The sequence below is a fragment of the Neophocaena asiaeorientalis genome, unplaced genomic scaffold (genome assembly GCF_003031525.2).
Source record: "Neophocaena asiaeorientalis asiaeorientalis breed wild unplaced genomic scaffold, Neophocaena_asiaeorientalis_V1.1 scaffold627, whole genome shotgun sequence".
Classification (NCBI taxonomy): domain Eukaryota; kingdom Metazoa; phylum Chordata; class Mammalia; order Artiodactyla; family Phocoenidae; genus Neophocaena; species Neophocaena asiaeorientalis.
Window position 1 is genome coordinate 1,924,751 of NW_020174427.1, and position 14,554 is coordinate 1,939,304.

The window sequence follows — 14,554 nt, forward strand, 5'->3', positions numbered from 1 at the left end:
TCATGTATTTTCTTAACCTTTTAGGGAGTTTTTAGAAACTACTATGTCTTGAGATGAAGAAATAACTGTCCTATGTCCAGCAATTTCGTATTTCACTTTGGCTTCTTTTACTTACTTTAAATTATGTTGTATTGAACTGAATCATTTTACATAAAACAAGCATATACAGCACTCCTCCTTAATATGAAGTTATCTATCTGCCAGACTTCCTCCTTGTATACATGCATGAATTCTCTTGAATGAATCTCATTTAATAATGGTTATTTCATGATGATGACTGCATGAATTTTTTAAATCTTTTTTTCTATATTCCTTGAATTTTTCAATGATAAACAAATATCATTTGTCTGAAAACAAACTCATTCTAAAGAAAACAGACTTTTCAAAAACTACATAGGGGCTTCCCTGGTGGCGCAGTGGTTGAGAGTCCGCCTGCCGATGCAGGGGACGTGGGGTCGTGCCCCGGTCCGGGAGGATCCCCCATGCCGCAGAACGGCTGGGCCCGTGAGCCATGGCCGCTGAGCCTGCGCGTCCAGAGCCTGTGCTCCGCAATGGGAGAGGCCACAACAGGTAGAGGCCCGTGTACCACAAAAAAAAAACCAAAAAACATAAATTGAAGAAATTGTAAATGACAAACCTGAAGAAAAATCAAGTAATCAAAAAAAGCAACATGGATAATCTGAACAATTAGTAGAGATGAAGTCAAAGTTAGATTCAATTATCTGCAAGTGAAAAAGAGGAGCGATTATGGATAACTCTAAACAGTGGTTAAACCAAAGCTAGTCAAAGCACAGTACAAAATGATTTAATGTGAACTTTTAATATAAAAATCACACCTAATATTTAGTAAGGTAACATTAGTATGCAAATATTCCAATATATATATATTTGGAACTGTTCAGAAACTTCACAGAAATAGGTTGAGTGAAAATGACCCAAAGGCTAGTATCTATTAAAACGGTCTGCTATTTTTGACTGCTCCTTGGCTGAACTCTTCTTCAAACGTTATAATAACATGCCACTGAGTCTACTTTTCCCTTGAGAAGTAATCTGGAGCACAGGTGCTGGTTAAGTTCAGTGCAACCATATTGTTCCTGCCAGCTGGACATGCTCCCCTTCACCACACAAGCTCACGGTCCCTTCATCACTCAAACCCCAGTTTCCTTTGGTGTACCCACTCAGTCTGGAAAATCAATTACCCATTCCCTCGGGGTAAGCCCCCTCCCATTTTTTTCTCTTCTATCCCTCAGAGAGGTCTTCTACTCTGGAGGCTGAGCTCAAGAATCAATTTAGGGCTAAACTGAAAGGTTTTAGAACAGGATTTGTTAATTCCGGGACCCTGACCCCTGACCCTGAAAGATCAACGCTTTCCACTCTTCACTCCCAAATCACCAATATCAACAATAAAAGGATTCCACCATAAATACCAGTGGCATTAAAAGGAGAATTAAGAGAACACTGCAAACAGCTTTAAGCTAACAAACTTGACAATGTAGATGAAACAGACAAATTTCTTGAAAAACACCATGTTCTAAAATGGATAGAATAAACCACCTAAGTAGCTATGTATCTGTTATAGAAACTGAATTTGTAATTTCAAAACTTCTCACAAAGAAAATTGGTCCAAATGGCTTCACTAGTGAATTGTACCAAACACGAAATAAGAAATAATATTAACCATCCACAAACTTTTCAGTAATAGAGAAGGAAGATATACTTCTCATTTCATTTTATGAAGCCAGTGTAACTCTGACAGAAGAACCTGACAAGAACATTACAAGAAAAGAAAATGACAGAGACTAAACCTCATGAACACAGATACAAAATTCTTAACAAAATATTAGGAAACTGAATCCAACACAATGAAAGGATAATACATTGAGAACAAGTGGAATTTTTTCCCCCCAGGAATGCAAGGTTGCTTTAACATTCAAGAATCAGTGTAATTCACCACATTAACAGATTAAAGGAGAAAAACTGTATGATCATCATAAAAGATACAGAAAAAGTATTTGAAAAAATCTAACATCCTTTCATAATAAAAAGTTCTCAGCAAACTAGGAATACAAAGGAACTTCCTCAATCTGATAAAGGGCATTTGTGAAAAGCCACAGCCAACATTACACATGATGATAAAACACTGAACACATCACTCCTAAGGTCAGGAACAAGGCAAGGAAGTCTGCTCTTCCACTTCTATTCAGCTCTGTACTGGTAGTCCTGACCAATGCAATAAGGTAAGGAAAAAAAATGAGCAAAAGGATAGCTTTTTAAAAAAGCAAAACAGTCTTTATTCACAGTTGATATTGTAGAATTCCTCCCAACAAAAAAATCTACAAAAATATAAATGGAATTTAAAATGAAGTCAACAAAGTCTCTGGGTATAAAGTCAATATGCAAAATTAAATTGTATTTCTATATAACTGCAACAAACAACTTGAAAAGTTAAAAATAAATTCTACTTACAATCACAGAAAAAATAAGTATCTAGAAATAAATTTAACAGAATACATTCTCGGTGAAAACTAGAAAACACTGTTGGGAGAAATTAAAGACCCTGAAAAGATGGAGAGACAGACCACACCCATAGGTCAGAACAGGGGTCGGGAAACCTTTTATTTATTTATTTTTTTGAATTTTATTTTTTTTATACAGCAGGTTCTTATTAGTTACCTATTTTATACATATTAGTGTATATATGTCAACCCCAATATCCCAACTCATCCTACCACCACCGCCGTCCCCTTGCTCCCCACTTTGTGCCCATACATTTGGGGAAACCTTTTCTTTAAAAGGCCAGATGGTAGATATTTTAGTTTCTGCGGATCACATGGTCTCTGTTGCAACTACTCTGCCATTGTAGTATGAAAGCAGTCATACACAATACATGATGAATGAGTATGGCTGTGTTCCAATAAAACTTTATTTACAAAAACAGGTGGAGGGGGCCAGATTTGACCCATGAGCCATAGTTTGCTGACCCCTGGATTAGAAGACAAAAAAATGTAAAGATGTCAATTCTCCTTCAAATAATTTATAGCTTCAATCCATTCCAATCAAAATTCCAAAAGTTTTTGTAAATACTGACAAGTTGATAACAAAATTTTTATAGAAATGTAAGGACCTAAAATAGCCTAAACAATCTTGGAAAAAAAAAAGTTGGAGGAATTTATACTAGATACAATAATCAAGACAGCAGGGTACTGGGTTAAGGATAAACAAAGAGATCAATGGAATAGTGTCCAGAAATTGGCTACAGGTATGGCCAGCTGACTTTTTTATAATGTTGCCAAAATAATTCAATGGGAAAAAAATTGTCTTTTGGACAACTAGATACTTATATGAATAAAATTTGAATCTTGTCCCATATCTTACATCAAAACCAAAAATTAACTTGAGATAGACTAGTGTCCTAAATATAAAGGCTAAAATAATAAACTTCCTCAAAGAAAACATAGGAGACTGTCTGTGCAAGTTGAGAGTTGCAATGATTTTGCAGAAAAAATACAAAAAGTTCTAAGCATAAAAAAAAAATGGATACATTAGGCTGCAAAATTTTAAAACTGCTCATCAAAGGATCTATTAAGAAAGTGAAAAGGCAAGACAAAGACAGGGAAAAATATTCAAGATAACATATCTCATTTCCAGATTACATAAAGAACTCCTACAAGACAAGACAAACCCAATTTTTAGGAGACTTGGACAGATATTTCTCCAAAGAGGAACTATGAATGGCCAATAAGCACATGAAAAGATGGTCCACATCACTAGTCATCAGGGAATTGCATTTTAAAACCACAATGATAGAACAATACATACCCATTAGAATGGCTAACATTAAAAAAAAAAAAAAAGTACCACCTCCAAATGTTGTAGTCTCGTACAACTGTGGAAAACCATTTAGTAGTTTCTTACACATAAATTTACCATATGACTCAGCAATTTCCTGTGTATTTACCCTTCAGAAATGAAAACATAAGTCCACAAAAACACTTGCATAGAATGTTCATACAGATTTATTCATAACAGCAAAAAATTTTAAACAACACAAATGCCCTTCAACAGGAGAATAAACAAATTGTGATACATCCATACAATGGAACACTGCTCAGCAATAAAAAGGAAAAAACTACTGATCCATGCAAGAACATGGATGAATCTCAAAAGCTGTTTTACTCGGTGAAAGAAACCAAACACTAAAAAGTATATACTGACTGATTCCATTTTACAAAGTTCAAGAGCAGGCAAAACTCTGTTTAGGGTATGGCAGTCTAGTGTTTGCCTCTGGAGGGAGGGAAGGAAATGACTGGAATTTCTTAGGGTGGTGGAAACATCGTGTATCTTGACTGGGGTACTGGCTACATAGTGTGGACGTTATCCAAAACTCAATGAAATTCAATTAAGATCTGTGCATGTAATTACAATATGTAATTATACCTCAATTTAAAAAACAAGACGTAATTTTACATCTATTAAAAATATCACCACTCAGTGTAGGTAAGGTTTTGACAAAATGATCACTGTGAGCTATAGTTTTTTAACCTTTAAAAAGTTTTAGATATTTGTATCAAGTGCCTTAAAAAAATGTGCCTACCCTGGTGGTCCAGTGGTTAGGGCTCCGTGCCTCCAATGCAGGGGGCACGGGTTCGATTCCTGGTGGGGGAACTAAGATCCCACCTGCCACATGGCACGGCTAAAAAAAAGTGCCTACCATAAATACATAATCAAAGCACAAAAAAGTTCTAGCAGGATAAATGAGTCGTTAAGAATGGGTATCTATTAGGGTGGGAAGGAAGAGATGGTTAAGGGGCACTTTCATTTTTTATTTGTAAATTATATGTGTGTGTATATATTTACATATACATACATATATTCAATTTACTTTTTTTAAACGTGAGATTATATTCATGTAATAACTGTGTAAAGTGTAAAACAACAGAACACAGAACTCCTAAATGTTCATACCCTTTTTCTCACCATTTCACTTTGCAAAATCTTCCAAATATATTTACAATAATTATGAGTCACTTTAATAATATTTGTATCTTAAATCCCAGGCTTTTAAAAACTTGATCATAGGGCTTCCCTGGTGGCGCACTGGTTGAGAGTCCGCCTGCCGATGCAGGGGACACGGGTTCGTGCCCCGGTCCGGGAAGATCCCACATGCTGTGGAGCGGCTGCGCCCGTGAGCCATGGCCACTGAGCCTGCGCGTCCGGAGCCTGTGCTCCGCAACGGGAGAGGCCACAACAGTGAGAGGCCCGCATACCACAAAAAAAAAAAAAAAAAAAAAAAAACTTGATCATAAACTTTAGAGCTTTTCATCATTTCTTTAAAAAGAAAATATTTTGCTCATGATAACCACATATCTTTGTGAATATACGGCAAACCACTGAATTACATACTTTAAAAGGGTGAATTTTATGCTATGTGAATTAAATCAAAATTTTCAAAAAAGAAAGCCTCTTGCTTCTGAGATTACAATGATTCCTAATATTCTTTAATGTGCTGATGGAACTAGAGACATTTTGTAGATGAGTGCTTTAACACATTTAAGCAATTAACACATTTTTAAACGCAAGTAATTATCAAATCTCAAAACAGGCACACGATACCAACTATGGAAGACTGCTAACAGTCCAAACATATATATCTTTTTCGCCTTACTAACAAGATCCTAATTTTGATTCTGTTATAAAATATTTTCTTCCAGTTATAAAATATTTTATAAAATATAAAACACGCAACAGTTATAAAATATTTTCTTCCTTGGTCCCTACTGCTGTTCAGAGTAGCTGCATGATACTATTCTGGCCAATGAGCTATAAATAGAAATCTACTGCTGGAACTTCCAGGAAAGCTCCTGGTTTCCCAATAAAAGAGGGAGAGACTTGGCTTGGAATACCCCAGCCTTTCCCATCTTTTCTGCTTTGAAGTTCGAATGATGGCTGACAGTGCAGTAATGATCTTGTGACAGAACTGGAAACTAAAAGGAGACTTCCTTGGATACCTACACCAACTCTGGACTGCCTGTTTCTAAACTGCTTATAATGAGAGAAAAATAAAAGCCTTATTAATTGGTTAAGCCATTGTAGTTGAGATTCTGTTATGCGTAGGACAATATAATCCTGATACAATGATCAACGGAGTTATTGAAAAATATACACCATTATTATTTACTGACAACTAAACTAACACATCAATTAATTCAGAAGGAAAACCAACAGAGATCATACCTTAACAGCAGTATTTGGTTTCATACCACATCGGTACGTCCTTGCTATCTGTGGAGTCAGCTGGATTTCCTTGGTAAGTTGCCTCCATTTCCTACACTCAGGTTTTGTACATTGAACCTAGATGGAAAGTAAGAAGTCAAGATCAATGGGTTGGCACCTCGTGAGCTATAGCATTTCTATCTTCCACCTCTCACTTTGCCATCTTCTTCACATGATTTGGTCAACAACCGTTCAGCACTTCCAAGTAAATACCTTTTCTTCCCCTTGCGCCATCGCCACCCATAAAATCCACTTTTACCCCATCAGTCTAATTTGTGATTCAATACTAGCTCAGGCCCCCAGAAGTGCAAAGGGGATCTTAGTACTGTTGTCAGAATGGCTTTCTAGCTCTAACCTAAGGAAACAGAGTTAAATTTAGTTGCAGGTAGTCAAAAAGTATCACACTAAAAGCAATGTGGTATCCTGGATTGCATCCTGGAACAGTAAAAAGACACTAATGAAAACACTGAAGAAATCCAAATAAGTCTGTAATATACTTATTAGTACTGTACCAATGTTAAGTTCTTAGTTCAAAATATAATCCTGGTGTGTTAGATGATAACAGTAGGAGAAACTGGGTGAAGGATATACAGGGACTCTGTACTATCCTTGTAAATTTTCTACAAATTTAAAATTATTCCAAAATAAAAAAGCATGCAGATATCCATCTGCAGAAGAATGAAGTTGGGCCCCTACTTAATACATATACAAAACTTAAAATGGATCAAACACCTTAACGTAAAGAGCTAAAATGATCAAATTCTTAGAAGAAAATATGAGTCAGTCTTCATGACCTCAGATTTGGCAGTGGATTCTTAGATATGACACCAAAAGCACAAGCATCAAAAGAAAAAATGGATAAACTGAACTTCATCAAAATTTAAAACTTCTGTGCACTAAAGGACACTATCAAGAAGTGAAAAGACAACCTAAAGAATAGGAGAAAATATTTGCAAATCACTTATCTGATCAGGGCCCAGTATCCAGAATAGATAAAGAACACTCACAATTCAACAACAAAAAGACAAACAACCCAATTTAAAAATGGGCAAAAGACTTGAATAGACATTTATCCAAAGAAGATATGCAAATGCCAGCAAGCACAAGAAAAGATGCATTAGTCATTAGGGAAATGCAAATTAAAACCACAATGAGATACCACTTCACGCCCACTAAGACAACTATAATTTTTATTTATTTATTTTTGTGGTATGCAGGCCTCTGTTGTGGCGGGCATGAATCCGTGTCCCCTGCATCAGCAGGTGGACTCTCAACCACTGTGCCACCAGGGAAGCCCCAAGACAGCTATAATTTAAAAAATTGGTAAACATGAGTTGGTGAGGATGTGGAGAAATCTGAACTCTCATACATTGCTGGTGGGAATGAGAGATGGTGCATCAGTTAGCTATGGAAAAGAGTTATCAGTTCCTCAAAAAGTTAAACATAGATTTACTATGATCCAGCAATTTCATTCCTAGGAATGTACCCAGAAGAACTGAAAACAGATGTTCAAAAATATTTGTATACAAATATTCACAGCAGCACTGTCTGCAGTAACTAAAAGGTAGAGATGACCCAAATGTCCATCAACAGATGAAGTGATCAGTAAAATGTGGCAAATCCATAGAGTGGAATATTATTCCCCCATGAAAAGGAATGTGGTCCTAATACATGCTACCACAAGGATGATTCTCAAGTGCACTATGTTAAGTGAAAGAAGTCAAATATGAAAGGTCACATACTGCATGATTCCTTAATATAAAATATCAAAATGGTAAATCCATCAAGACAGAAAGCAGATTAGTGGTTGCCAGGGGCTGGAGGCAGGCAGGAATGGGAGGTGACTGCTGAATGGGCACAGGTTTCCTTTGTGGATGCTGAAAATGTTTTGGAATTAGACAGAGGTGGTGGTTGCACAACACTGAATGTACTAAATGCCATTGAGGTGTACACTTGGAAATGGTTAATTTTATGTGAATTTTTTGTGAATTGAAAGTTATGTGGGGACTTCCCTGGTGGCTCAGTGGTTAAGAATCTGCCTGCCAAAGCAGAGGACACGGGTTCGAGCCCTGGTCCAGGAAGATCCCACATGCCACGGAGCAACTAAGCCTGTGTGCCACAACTACTGAGCCTGTGCTCTAGAGCCCGTGCTCCACAACAAGAGAAGCCACCACAGCGAGAAGCACGTGCACTACAGTGAAGAGTAGCCCCCCTCGCCGCAACTAGAGAAAGCCCACTTGCAGCAATGAAGACCCAATGCAGCCAAAAATAAATAAATAAAATAAATTTTAAAGTTATGTGAATTTCACTTCAATTAAAAATTTTTTAAGTATGCAGAGAGAAGCTCAAATTACCTGTAATATTAAATAAATTAGCAAATCATTTATTAAATGATGTTATATTTATATTATATATGCAATTGCTAAAATATGTTTTCAAAGAACGGCTAGATGGAAAAATGATATAAAGTGAAATTAATAAAAAAACTCAGTTAGCAAACACTTACATGCAAAGTATGATTTTAAACCTAATTAGGATTTGTATATAAAGCATAAAATTGTGTTTAAACATACACAGAAAAACATGAATAGAAAAAAAGATGAGAGAGATATGCACCAAACGGCACTGACTATCACCAGCTGGTAATGAGTCTTTAGTTTCTTCTTTACACCATAGGTTGAATTATGTGATTTCTGTACAAAAATCAAAAATGTGATTTGCTTTAACAGTTACAGAAAGAATAAATGTAATTAAAGAAAACTTTCCTAAAAATTGGTATTTTCATCCATTCCTCTTGCATTTAGGTCTACAAATCCTTTACAGAACAGTAAAGCATTGTTATCTTCTTTACCCAGTAGGGAAGCTGCTGGTCTGCCATGAAAGCCTTGGGGCTAGGTTCAGTTTTTCCATTGCTAGTCCATATTTTTTTCCATGTAGTGTATTTGTCATATCCATCCTTATGGCTGAAAAAGAATAAAAATAAATATATCAAGCTATAAGTTATTCAGGTTTCCAAAACAGGTGGCAGAAATCTTACATAAAGGACTTAACCAGCCATATTTTAAGGAGGGGGGTAGTTATCATGGCACCCATAAAGCAGGTGGCATTCCTATCAGTTTTAGTACTTAAAACTATCAAGAAGGGATGGTTACCTGTCTGTCCAGCACCCTCTAGTTGTCAGCATCCTCCCCCTAATCTTTGCATTCTGCCCCCAGGCATTGGCACAGAAGCAGCAGCTCCTAGATTTTTCAGAATTTGCAAACTAAGGAGAATAACTGTCTCACAGCAGATGCTTTCTGAGCGCTGAGTGTGTACACACATGCAAACTACAGCATCAAAGTCCTGGCCCACCGGTAGTCAGGACAGGTGTGGCTGAAACAGTGGAATAATTCGGTAAGCCTGGGGGCTCAGTCATAACCATCTGACCCCCTCCACCACCCAAGCCACCATCCCTTCCACCACGGAAACCTCAAACAATTATCAGAACAAACCTTCTATAGTAATGGTCAAAGCATTCATTACAGAAATGCTCCCCACAGGAGAGGTGATACCACCGGGATGTGTAGCCATTTTTGGCACATCTGAAAACAGCAAAAACGGGTAGCTTTGGTAATGAATAAACATTTCTTCTCGTTTTGTTTTTTTTTTTAACATTTATCAAATTGTTTTAAAAAAAAATTAATCAAGCACCTCCTAGGAGCCCTTTTGCCTTACCTCCAACAGACAGAATTACAACCACCAGAATTATAACAGGGGAATCCTAACAACCAGATTACAACAAGGGAAATGGAAAGGCCAACTGATACATAACAGTGCATGGTGAGGACACAGCGACTTAGATCAGTGGTACCCATCAGAAGGGCCTGGGACTTAGCAGTTTTATCAAGACTCCACGGAGCGATGATAGGGTTTTAGACATGAAAGAAGGGATGCCAGTGGCCTTGCTGCATGGGAGTGAAGGAGCGAAGTGCGGTCTTTAGTGATAACATCTGGCCCGATACTGAACAGTGAACGAATCTGGCCAGCTGGAATGGGACCATCCAGCATGCAATCTAGTAAATACAACCTACCACACAGCCAATCATGTAGTCAAAGAAGGAAATATAATGCTATGAACAGTAACACCACCACCTCTTTGTGATTAAAAAAACAAAACAAAAAACCAAAAACAACAACAACAAAACAACCCAGGATATGTTTTCCAGGTTTTACTGAATGTTAACTGAAGATTTTTCTCTGGAAGTAAAAGGTTATGCTTGGGTCATCCTAATAAGAATGGCAAGAGTACAGTTAGCTACACAGCTTTAATGAGACCTGTATATATCTGTTGGAGGAGAAGGTATGTTATATGAGGGAGAAAAGCAGCACAGGGAAATAAGCGTATACTTGTCTCTCCAGGGAGGTCAAGGTTCTCTCTCCTCTGCCTCCACCTCTTACCCCCCATCCCATCCTCAAACTGTCCCCCCTGCCATCCCCTACCACCAGAGGTACAGCCATTGTGGATGGGACTGGAGGACACGGAATGGCAGAGTTGGGCGTGCTGTATACAAAATAGACAATGTCTCTGTTGTTGGATAACAAGTATCTCTATGTATCTTCAGGAAGACTATCTTTGAGGATGAAGGCTCTCACCCGCAGGAAGGTGAGGCCAAGACCCGCCATCTAAACAGACCTTTCAGAAGCGCTGGCAAAGCACACGGGACATGTGGCTGTACAGCCGGCTTTTTCGCATTTCCTGTACTTCTTCTCTGACCCACCATCTTCATCCTCGTCTGTCGTCTCTGTGGCCTTTTTCTTCACCTGAGAAGGAACCAGCTGAGGTTAAGAGTACACCGGCAGGGCCAAAGGTAAAGGCGGTGGGAGGTTTACTACTGAAATCACTTCCACGTTAGAAGTTCTAAACGTGAAGATCAACAGCATCCTGGCAGTGGGGGAGGGGTTGATGATACAGCCATTTCCCTGAGACTGCACTGTGCAAATAACTCGCTAATTTGCTAGAAATTTAGAACTAGCACTTTGACAACAGCTCTCTGAGTAGAGAACTAAAATGCGTATGAGCTTCTCTTAGGAAAAAGCTGTTTCAACTATACTTCAATAAAAAAATTTAAAAAATTTTAAAAAGCTGCACCATCAAAAATAAAAGCCACTCTCAAATTAAGATTTTTTCTTTACTTAGAGCAGTTATATCCTCTCAGTATTATAGATTTTAAAAACTAGACAAATTCTAGAAAAAGAATTCCATCATTCAATATTTTTCTTTAAAAAAAAAAAAAGTCCTACAAGAGAGACGGCAGCAAGTAACCTGCTAACAGCACCCAACCAACTACAAGCTGAGGTCCAAATTCCTATGAATGACACCAAGCGAAGCATGATCTGGCCCCAGCTCATATCCTGGAGGCAACCTTACAGCTGTGATTCTCTGAACACCCCATGCTGATTCACACTCTGCGCCTTTCATCCCCGCAGTTCCCTCTGCCAGATACACTTTTTTCCTACATTCTATCACTTTATCACACTGATTGTCCCAAGGTGAACTTCTCCACTAGACCGCAAGCCCCTTGAGGGCTGGAATTATATCAACTCTAATTCTTCAGTCCCAATCACAGTAGCCTGTCGTTCAAAACAGGTGCATTGAATGAACAAATGAGTGATACCTGCCTACCGGAGCTCCTCAAAGGAAGGCTATCTGGAGAATGATCAAAAGGTGCTTTTTTCTTTGTCCTCCCCCGTGGGGTTGCCATTGTATCAGAAAATCTGAAAAAAAAAAAAAAAAAAAAAAAACCAAACAAACATTACATATTAGCATGTGCTAATACTTTCAACACTCTGGAGTCAAGTTATTATGTAATTTAGTTGGCAAGAGTGTATGTTCCGCAGTCAGATGGCCTGAGTGTGAAGCTATTGCTTTCAAGTTACTTAAGCTCGCTAAGACTACACCTCAGTGTTCTCATATATAAAATGGGCACAGCCAGAGTGTACCCTAGCATCGGTGTGAAGATTAAGTAAAATAATTTAAAGCACCAGGCCTGGTATAAGTACTCAGTAAATGTTATCCATTAGTAGTATGTATATTTACATATAAAAATGTAACCACACGAATGGCCAATAAACAACTGACACTACTGTTTATAAAATTCAATGAGTAAAAATATCTCATTTTTGTTTGTAATATTCCTCTCTATCTCACTGCAACTTCTTAGTTCCTGAATTTTGCTCTCTTATTATACTTTAAAAAGAACACTCATTCATTCCTTCTCAATAAAACCCAACAAATAAATCTTAGGCACACTGTCTAGTCACTACTGAATATAGGAATCTGGGTTAGATAGTCACTAATATCTTCCACTGGACAAATTTTATGAGTTCTCAAACTAGTCTAATAACAGCACAGTTAAAGAAACATTAAGAACCAAAAGTCTACAAGAAAAATAATGCATAAAACCATGAATGATTAAGTTATCATATTAGTATTTTTTCAATTAAATTCGATAAGGAATGAAAAATGCTTAGCATAAGTACTCAACAGTGTATGGATCCTACAATTATCACACATCTCCTTCCCTGATCCATATTTACTACACACACATACACTTACAAAAAACGATAGCATGAGAAATAAACAGGACATACCTATGGATAAGAAAATGAAAAGTGGAAAAGTGTTTTTAATCTTAAGATATAAATCCCACATATATGATCTTAATCTTGGGGAAAAGCTTTAAAGGGCCTGTAGTCCTATTGTTTCACTATAAAGTATAATCCTATTGTTTGCACTAACATTCATAAGCGCATTTTTCATGGATTATTAACATCACGTGTGAAGACTTTCTGTCTGCCATCTATAACAACTTTGAGAAATCCTGACACCGATGTTATGGATGGTTTTTCTTTGACTCAGTCTTCACTTTCTCAAAACCATTATGTTAGTTGTGAACAAATATACCTTACGCATACTTTGAAATGCATTACAGTTCTTTAACCATTAAAAAAAAATGCCATTAGTGCCACAGCACTCATTATACAGTTGGATAAAGAACTAATGATTTTAAAAGTACTACTGTCTACCTATACTTATACCCAGAGAAGGCTTTCTGGATCACATTTTCAAAATTTTGTCCAATCTAACCAATCTTTTTATGTAAAACATATATCCCACATTACTAATAAAATGGACCATGAATAAAGCATGTGTAAACATGTATACAGTATACATTAAGTATTGCAGCAAAAATATTTGAGTCTAATGTGGGGTTTAGGGACATAAATAAAATCAGGTTCATGCAACATTTGAAAGTGTTACCTGGGCAAGAAAGCACTCTCAAAAGAAAGCTCTCCCAAAAGAAAGCATAGATTCTGGAAATTTCATCAAACATTTTAACCCAACTGTATACTGAAAAACATGTATTTGATTGCAATGAAGAAATATGTAATTCAAGAAATGGTTAACAGGAAATGAAAACATTAGCTATAAAAGCCATTAAGAAACCTGTGTTGTCTGGGAAAAATATGATTGAAGATTTTTAGGGCAGTAATTTTGTCTCAGTTAATTATACAATTAACAGTTATGTACCTTCATCCTTTTTTTGACACTTACTGTAATCTCTGTATTTTCACTGTTGCTGGGTTCTTGGGGCTTAAAATAGAGGAAAAATATTTAAGTTGGAAGGACTACAGTTAATTGTGCTTTTAAACATAGTCTTAGAAATATGATCAAAAGTGTCATTAAAACAAATTAGTTTACTGGAAGTGCTTTCCCACCTGGTTCTTCAAATTAATAAACTCACCTAACGTTAAGTATGATCAATTTGTTTCAGGTTCAGTATGACTTTATAGGCATATCTCTTCCTAATTTTAAATTCATAGCTTTGGTTTTCTTTCAATGTGACAAAAGAAAGAAAAAAATGGTTGGGGGGGGCATAAATATATAGGTGAACATATCAATGTCTAGATTTCTACTTTAATAATTCCCAGGATTTTTTCAGAAGTAGCTTATTCAAAAAACTTTTTTAAAAGACACAGAATTCATAAAAATATGAATCTAAAGAACTCCAGGTTGGAATAAAAATTTATAGTGGTGTTAGCGTAATTTCTCAAAACTGGACAAAATACTAGAAACTTCTTCAGAGACAAAAAGAGCAAAAGTTTCCCTTTGGGCCACCTGAAATTTTACCCACAATAATCAAATTTTCCGAAATATGGATCCAGTTCAATTGCCCGAATGCTTTGTTGACTACTCTGCGTGGAAGATAATTATTAATGGTCATTTTCTCCTGTACCTCCT

At 36.8% G+C, this 14,554-nt stretch overlaps 1 protein-coding gene across 8 annotated transcripts in view; it reads right to left on the reverse strand.

Annotated features, from left to right (window-relative positions):
• KDM1B (lysine demethylase 1B) overlaps positions 1-14,554 on the reverse strand; it is a 55,314-nt gene that overhangs the window by 39,642 nt on the left and 1,118 nt on the right. For 3 of the 8 annotated variants that reach the window (XM_024756734.1, XM_024756728.1, XM_024756731.1), the window contains exons 3-8: positions 13,868-13,906; positions 11,928-12,027; positions 10,946-11,073; positions 9,765-9,854; positions 9,125-9,236; positions 6,235-6,351 (exon numbers count right to left, since the gene is read on the reverse strand). In XM_024756734.1, coding sequence (XP_024612502.1) covers positions 6,235-6,351; positions 9,125-9,236; positions 9,765-9,854; positions 10,946-11,073; positions 11,928-12,014 — 534 coding nt within the window. In that variant the 5' untranslated portion in view covers positions 12,015-12,027; positions 13,868-13,906. Of the gene's footprint in view, positions 1-6,234; positions 6,352-9,124; positions 9,237-9,425; positions 9,537-9,764; positions 9,855-10,945; positions 11,074-11,927; positions 12,028-13,867; positions 13,907-14,554 lie in introns of those variants that run through there. The other 5 variants (XM_024756729.1, XM_024756730.1, XM_024756732.1 and 2 more) reach the window with 3 other exon arrangements.